The following is an 8,747-nucleotide window of genomic DNA, read 5'->3' as shown; positions in this document are numbered from 1 at the left end:
TGACACAATCATAGTTCACTGCAGCCTTGAATTCCTAGGTTCATGCCTCAGTCCCCCAAGAAGTGGAGACTACAGGCCAACATCACCATGCTTGGCTAATTTTTGTATTTTTGGTAGAGATGGGCTTTTGACATGTTGGCCAGGCTGGTCTCAAACTCCTGGGCTCAAGTGAACTTCCCACGTTGGTCTCCCAAAGGGCTGGGATTATAGGCATGAGCCGCTGTGCCTGGCCGGAAATTTAGTTTTTACATCAGGCAATGTGAGATTGGATTTAAGAATACTGAAGCTATCATTTAGGTTTGAGGGAAAGCAGTAGAAAGGGGAAAAATTCTCTTAAATTTTGCCCATGCATTCAAGAGTGAATGGAAAGTCATTCCTCCGGGACCAAGTGATCCTTGTTGTCTAATTTCCTTTAGGAGCTGCTTTTACCTCAGAGCTACAGAAAAGGAGCAGTCTGGCAGACATCATCATCATCACTGATGGCCACCTTCATTCATTACTTTGGTTACTTTTAAACATTCATTTAACACCCACTATGGGCCAGGTACTAGGGATACAATGATGAGCAAAAGACACAATTTTGATGCTTAGCTTTTTCTGTTGAAACATAATTGTATTCTATTTTTCTGTTGCCTTCATTTTTCTCCCACTCCCACCCCCTAACTCAATCCGGCTCTCTAGTTCTGATTCCTGGTCACTTGCACCATTTTTGGCAAGACAGTCCAAAAAATAAATTACAAGTACAGCAAAACATTCCCTCCTCCCCTCCTCCGCCCCCCACCCATCTATTCCAATCCCCACTCTTCTTCAGGATACAAACTCTAAGTCTTCCTTCTTCATATATTGCAAATCCTTTCCTGGGGATGGTCCTACAAGGCCGGTGATGGTGAATATTATATGAATTAGATCCTTGCCACTACACAAATTTCTTCTGACTGCATCTGCTTTAAAGCAAAATGTCGTGTAGTTAGCCTTGTGGTTTAACTGCCTTTCTCCTTTCTTCTTGATTCCCCAAGGAACTGAGTTCCCCTATTATCAGCCATATGGTTTCAGTATTGACACAACTTGTAGCTTGAGGGAAGAACCCAGTTAGCATGAGCCATTCCAATCAGAGTGAACCCAAGGAATTCCACTGGGAACTTGGGGACCCAGAAGCTCTCTTCTTTGTGGGGAGTGGTTGTATAAGACTGTGAAGCTCAGATGAGCCCCAAATTTTCAGGGAGCACTGCTGAAAGCCTGAAGGTGGGTGCCAACCAAGAAGAAGCAGAGATGGAAAGTGGACGTAGGACATGATCTTGAATCAATCTGGGTCTGAATCAATGCTACCTCTGAATTATTCTGCTAAGTGAACTACTAAACTCTACCACCTCTTTTAAAAATGCCAGTTTGAGTTTGGTTTTCTATCACTTATTATTATTATTTTTTTTTAGGCGGAGTTTCCCTCTTGTTACCCAGGCTGGAGTGCAATGGCACGATCTCGGCTCACCACAACCTCTGCCTCCTGGGTTCAGGCAATTCTCCTGCCTCAACCTCCTGAGTAGCTGGGATTACAGGCACGTGCCACCATGCCCAGCTAATTTTTTGTATTTTCAGTAGAGACGGGGTTTCACCATGTTGACCAGGATGGTCTCGATCTCTCGACCTCGTGATCCACCCGCCTCGGCCTCCCAAAGTGCTGGGATTACAGGCGTGAGCCACCACGCCCGGCTTTTTCTATCACTTATTAAAAAAAGATCGCCAATTTAACCCTACCTATCTAAAGCAATGGGAAGTATTGCTTTAAGCACAAAAAAGAATATACAGGATGTTCACACCCTGGACATACCCTGAATTTTAAGAATATATTTATAAACTTTAGGTTTGTTTGTTTGCAAAATGATATATAATCAGTAGTAGTTTTACAACATTTGAGATAGCAAGCACTTAAAAATACATTCAAAGCAAAACAAAGGTTCCTGGTCTTTGAAAGCATACTTGCAACCACAATTACTAATGACAACTCTAAATTGTGTTTTCTTTTGAAAACAAATCTATTTTCATGGAAAGCACTCTTTATAGAAGAGAATTATGAAATTTAAAACAATGCGTGGCATGACAAACCCAATGAAATCTGTGCAGTATATTCATGTTTAACTTTCATGAGATCTTATGTGATAATGACAACTGTACCCTTGACCTTGCTGAAGGAGGAGAGGCATGAAGCTAATCAGAAGATTTTCTCTAATATGCTTTCAAAGAAGAGTTTTCCAAATAAAATGAAGAGGGCTATCATGGCATATCAAATTTCTCTAATTTTCAGGAAACAAAGGTATTAATTTGCTTTACTCTTAGAGATTCCTAAAATGCTTCTTTTCTAACTGCATATTTAGAATATATAGCCGGGCGCGGTGGCTCAAGCCTGTAATCCCAGCACTTTGGGAGGCCGAGGCAGGTGGATCACGAGGTCAAGAGATCGAGACCATCCTGGCCAACATGGCGAAACCCCGTCTCTACTAAAAATACAAAAAATTAGCTGGGCGTGGTGGTGCATGCCTGTAATCCCAGCTACTCAGGAGGCTGAGGCAGGAGAATTGCCTGAACCCAGGAGGCGGAGGTTGCGGTGAGCCGAGATCGCGCCATTGCACTCCAGCCTGGGTAACAAGAGCAAAACTCCGTCTCAAAAATAAATAAATAAATAAATAAATAAATAGAATATATAATCAGAAGACCAATATCCAATTTCTTTTTTTGTACCATCACTTTAAAAAGTGCAGCCATGCTCCTCACTTATGTGGAGTTGAGAAACAATCTGGGATTTAGCCCAGAAACAGTGTGAACAGCCAGAGCCAATACTGACAAATCCTTATTCTCCAACCCCACAGGTTTCTCTCCTAGGTAAGCTCACGAGGCTCTCAATCATACTCTGTCATTCTTACTTTAGACACTATTCCCACTTCTTTGGTTATCTGTCTTCTGAGTCCACAAATCAGAGGCATCAAGTTAGAAAAGCTGGAAGCTTCAGGAATGGCACTATCCAATATGGTAGCCAGTAGTCCCATGTGGCTATTGAGCACATAAAATGTGGCCAGGCCTAACTGAGATGTGCTGTAAGTATAAACTACACATCAGATTTTGAAGACTTAATATGGAAAAAAAAGACTATAAAATAATTTTTTATGTTGGTGGCATGTTGAAATAATATTATATATATATTGGTTTAAATATAGTAGTAAAGTTAATTTTGCTGGTTTCTTTTTATGATGATGATTATTTTTTGAGACAGCGTCTCACTCTGTTGCCCAGGCTGGAGTGCAGTGACACAATCATGGCTCACTGCAACCTCAACCTTCTGGGCTCAAGCAATCCTCCCACCTTAGCCTCCCAAGTAGCTGGGACTATAGGTATATGCCACCACACTTGGCTTTTTTATATTTTTTGGTAGAGACAGGGTTTAGCTATGTTGCTCAGGCTAGTCTCAAACTCCTGGGCTCAAGTGATCTGCCCACCTTAACCTTCCAAATTGCTAAGATCACAGGTATAAGCTACTGCACTCAGCCCATTATTATTTTTAATGCGGCTACTAGAATTTTTAAAATTACATATATGGCTTGCATTACACTCTTATTGGGCAGTGCTATTCTAGAAGCAGGCCTGCTCATCATTCATTCATTTAGTTAATCAATCAATATTTATTGGGTATCTTTTGTGTGTTTGAGTATGGGGCTAGGGAATAAGAATGCAGCAGTGAACATGGTTCCTGCTCTCATGAAGCAAATGTACCCACTGTGATACAAGAGAGGCTGTGAAAAAACAAACCCAGGCCAGGCGCGGTGGCTCAAGCCTGTAATCCCAGCACTTTGGGAGGCCGAGGCGGGTGGATCATGAGGTCGAGAGATCGAGACCATCCTGGTCAAGAAGGTGAAACCCCGTCTCTACTAAAAATACAAAAACTTAGCTGGGCATGGTGGTTCGTGCCTGTAATCCCAGCTACTCAGGAGGCTGAGTCAGGAGAATTGCCTGAACCCAGGAGGCGGAGGTTGCGGTGAGCCGAGATCGTGCCATTGCACTCCAGCCTGGGTAACAAGAGCGAAACTCTGTCTCAAAAAAAAAACAAACCCAATGGCCACCAACTATCTAAAAGCAGGGGATATTTAATCAGGGATATTCTAGGTTACTAGGGTTATTATGGCTATTAGAGTTAAGACCCAGGACTACCTAACTTAGCATCTAACCCTTACTGTTTTAGGGCAGAATCTAATACAACAGGTGTTGGTATAGGTGACCATCCTTGGGGTTACATGCTATGGACTCTGTTCCAGTCTGTTTTGTGCTGTGGCTACTACACGTGTATATGATCTTCCTCATGGAACAGAGATGATTTGGAGGGCAGCGGCAATGTTTTTTGACCTTGGTCTCAACCCAGTGTCTCCCAAAGAGGAGGGCCTAAATCTATACGGAATTAAAGTATGTCATGTGTACTCATTTTAAAAAGCAATCAGGTGTATAATATACTTTAAAAAGAGTTCTTCCCCAAATACCTAAAAAATAAAAAAGTTTAGCACTTAAACTAGTAAGTTTTAATTATTATTAAGTCCTCTTTCAGACTATAAATTCATGCATACCTGATGGTATAAGCAAAAAGTTCTGGAATATCCGAACTAAGTCATCCTTCATGACCACTAGGGTTAAACATTGCGTAAGAGGTGCCACCTTGAATAGTATTATTTGATAGAAGCCAGGATGAGGCATCTTTCTTTTCTCTGCAGCGCTTTACAAAACATTATGAGTTGTCAACAAAACAAAAAACAAAACATGAGTTGCAAAGGGAAACATTTAACTTGCAATTCTTATTACATCTTTATTATCAGTCAAGGACATCAGTCATATTAAAAATATATAATTTAATTCTCAAATAATAACTTTGTTCATCTTTCTTCTAAAGTACATTGTTCAAAGAAGTCAAAATTGAATCTATTTTGTAGCCGATATACATATGCTGACAGGCAGCACAATGTTCTAAAATGAAAACAGAGCTATTATTGCTTTAGAAAAATAAACTTGGTCCCAGAAAGGAGAAAAAGTGACAGTACGCAAGAGTGACATCAAAAAAGCAGGCCTGGTGCAGTGGTTCTCGCCTGTAATCCCAGAACTTTGGGAGGCCACGGCAGGCAGATCACGAGCTTAGGAGATCGAAACCATTCTGGCTAACATGGTGAAACCCCATCTGTACTAAAAATACAAAAAATTAGCTGGGTGTGATGGTGTGCACCTGTAGTCCCAGCTACTTGAGATGCGGAACCAGGAGAATTGCTTGAACCCGGGAGGTGGAGGTTGCAATAAGCCGAGATCACACCACTGCACTCCAGCCTGGGAGACAGAGGTAGACTCCATCTCAAAAAAAAAAAAAAAAAAAAAGAAGCAAAGCATTATAGGAGGATTGTTTGCATTTAAGTAAAAGCAGTATCTGTAATTTTTGGCTGACTGCTCCAAGTACCATGTATCTCCTCCATCAATGCTTTGAGTATATTCCTCTAAAAATGCATGTTAACAGTAATAACAAAGCAAAAATAACTATACAACAATTACTCCACCATTACCAAAATGGTAACCAGTTCACAAATAATTAATCTACACCCAAATTTCCAACCATCGTGATTTTTAGAATTGTACTAAGGCTTCCCTTCATAGATTTATTGAAAATGTTTTGTACTCCTACAAGTTCACTTGCTCTTCCTATAAAGAGTGAAGTTCAGTTTGAATTGACTGGTGGGTAATTTTTCCATTTTTCCTCAGGCAATGTGAGTTACTCCTATAAATCAAATATAGGCCAGAGGAAATAATCTCTCAGATGGGCAGTGATTGATCAGGAGAAGTTCTCCTTCTCAGCAGGAGAAGTTGCTTATGCCTTGTTTGGTACATTGTGAAAAAACACAATTAAATAAATATACAATCATGCCTGAATACCCATCTTCCACCCTGCCATCCTCCAGTATGGCAAAAATCTGGTCAGAGTCCATTTGGGTATCATTCCACGGTTCCTTGGATCCTAAAGCTTTCAGAGTGCTGGCTGGTCAGGGAATGTACAGTTGATCCCGGGTGGCAAATGTCCCAATTTTTTAAGTACCAGTGAGTCCTTCTCCAGGGTTGCAGGGCCACAGTCTCCAGGAATGAAGATGGCTTTTCTTAGCTGCCCTGTGACAACTGGGTTTCACACTTCCTGAAACTAGATCTGTGGAAAGAGTCCCTGAAATTAAGAAAAGAGAGGGAAGAAAGGGAAAGAGAGCATACAGAAGTAAGAAAGATCAACTAGCGGCCGGGCGCGGTGGCTCAAGCCCGTAATCCCAGCACTTTGGGAGGCCGAGGCGGGCGGATCACGAGGTCGAGAGATTAAGACCATCCTGGTCAACATGGTGAAATCCCGTCTCTACTAAAAATACAAAAAATCAGCTGGGCATGGTGGCGCGTGCCTGTAGTCCTAGCTACTCAGGAGGCTGAGGCAGGAGAATTGCCTGAACCCCGGAGGCGGAGGTTGTGGTGAGCCGAGATCGCACCATTGCACTCCAGCCTGGGTAACAAGAGCGAAACTCCGTCTCAAAAAAAAAAAAAAGAAAGATCAACTAGCCTTTTAGAAAGGGTTAGGGGTGGATTACCTGGTACAAATGGATATCAGTCACAGAGAACTCAGCAAATAATAACTGAAAGGTCTGTGACTCCTTCACACTGTGCCAAAGCAAACAGAGAAACCAATCAAACTAACCACAAACCCAACACAGGCCGTAATTCATCCCTGAGAAGACCACTGGCACAGGACCAACACCAAGGTGTCTGGGAGAGGTCAAGAAACAGGGATGGGGAGGACGGAGGCAGAAAGGGTCACACCCTGGCAGCCTCTCTGACTCCAGGCCCCATTCCCACCCTTCGCAGGTGCTGTAGCTCCTCAAATGCAGCAGACCATGCCCTGAGGTGCTGGGTCCCATGCGCTGCCCTTGAACCCCCAGGAAGAGGCCTTTTCTGCCCTGTTCTTACCTCTTTTGACTCTCAACTCTGAATATTGGCTTGTAGAGTTCTGGAATTTTCCGCTCGATCATTGGTCTGAGGTTCTCTTTTAGCTTGTTATAGTTCTTTTTGAGTTCCTGCTGATACTCCCTCTGGTCTGGTGTGATGAGACGCTTGTTTTTCTCTACGGCTTCACCACATCTGAGATGAAAATATCAGTGTGGGAGAAATAAATGATTCTGAAATGCTTAGAAATCTGAGAACAATGAAACGACTTAAGATTTTTTGAATAACTTTAAGAGCATTTTCAAACTGGGTGGCATACCAGGATTACCTGCGGAGCTTTTCAAAAGGCAGATTTCTAGGATCTATCTCAGACTTAATGAATCACAACTGCTGAGGGGTAGCACCCAGAAATCTCTGCTTTTTACTTTATTTTATCATTATTTTTTGAGACAGGGGCTCACTCTGTCACTCAGGCTGGCGTGCAGTGGTGTGATCACAGCTCATGGCAAACTTCGACCTCCTGGGTTCCAGCAATCCTCCTACCTCAGCCTCCTGAGTAGCTGGGACTACAAGTGCCGGCCATCGCTTCTGGCCCAGAAATGTCGAATTCTGAAAAGCTGCCCAGGGGATACGGAAGCCAACCTAGCCAGAATTGAGAACCTCTGACTTGCTATGGGCCAGAAGAAGTTTCAATAAGTTTTACATGCATTATCTGTCTAATTTTCCTAACAGCCCTAAAAAGTCAGCTTTTATCTTTATTTTGTTCCTGAAACTAAGAAATGTTATGATGCTTGCCCAAGAGAACACTGTGAGGAAGTGGTAGATCTTAAAATCAAACTCAAGAATGGAAGCTGTTATACTTACAAAAAGCTCACTGTGATTTACGGCAACACAGCATCAGGGCAGGTGCCATTCAGCCCCCTCCTGCTACACACACGTGGAAGTGCTAGGAAAGCACAACAAAAACTTGTTGAAACAGACAGGGGAACACCAGGTGCCAGGAAGAAAGAGAAAAATAAAAGCTAGAGTGATGGCAGGAGCTGGTGGCAAGGCAGCTGTGACTAGGACTGCCCATTAAGGTTTTAGGACTGCATATAGGTCTAGGGGTTGGGTGGATGGGGTTTCAAAGCTCACACAAGATTAGTGATGTGACCTTGGCCAGGGCAAAGGGAGATTCTGGATATGCTATCTGCATATGGTCCAGAGCCTTGAAAAGCTACCCTATCTATGAAAGACGGTTTAGAAAAATGCTGCAAGCTGTCTAGAGTGGCAGAATGGAAACTTGCTATCAGCTTAGGGCCATTCATGGGAAAGAAAGTCATCTTGAGAAATGGAAATTCTAGGCTTGCACCACACATGGTGTAAGTTACAAAGGTACACTCCTTGACTATATATGCTTCAATGTGAGAAAATAAAAGTTAATCCAAGATTCTTGAAATTGCTAGGACTCAAACAAACCAACATAAAGTTGCTCTAAAGGAACACATTCTCAAGCAGGACATACGGGCCACTCCCGCCAAAGATGAGCTCACAATAAAAAGTTACAAACCATGTGAGGAAACCAGCTATCATGAGAGAAAACTAACAGATGCATCAAAGAAAGGAATTAGTCCAATAAGAATTCGAGATAATAGAACAATGCAAAAAACCAAAGTTAACATACAGAGGTAGTAAAATGTAAAAAATCCTAACTAGAAAAAAAAAGAAGAAAAAACCATGTGACTAGAGAAAAAAGAAGAAAATAAATAAATAAAAGGTACAAAATC

At 42.2% G+C, this 8,747-nt stretch overlaps 1 protein-coding gene across 4 annotated transcripts in view; it reads right to left on the bottom strand.

The window, feature by feature from the left end:
* Positions 1–4,865: 4,865 nt before the first annotated feature.
* The window catches only part of DOCK8 (dedicator of cytokinesis 8), a 243,967-nt gene continuing 240,085 nt past the window's right edge, over positions 4,866–8,747 (bottom strand). For 3 of the 4 annotated variants that reach the window (XM_039461450.2, XM_039461452.2, XM_074394724.1), the window contains 2 exons: positions 7,006–7,176; positions 4,866–6,223 (listed from right to left, as the gene is read on the bottom strand). In XM_039461450.2, coding sequence (XP_039317384.1) covers positions 6,163–6,223; positions 7,006–7,176 — 232 coding nt within the window. In that variant the 3' untranslated portion in view covers positions 4,866–6,162. The remainder of the gene's footprint in view (positions 6,224–7,005; positions 7,177–8,747) is intronic. The other variant, XM_039461451.2, reaches the window with a different exon arrangement.

This window comes from Saimiri boliviensis, chromosome 2, assembly GCF_048565385.1.
Source record: "Saimiri boliviensis isolate mSaiBol1 chromosome 2, mSaiBol1.pri, whole genome shotgun sequence".
NCBI classification, from domain to species: Eukaryota; Metazoa; Chordata; class Mammalia; order Primates; family Cebidae; genus Saimiri; species Saimiri boliviensis.
The sequence above is the reverse complement of the archived record's forward strand: the minus strand, read 5'-3'. Positions and strand labels throughout refer to the sequence as shown.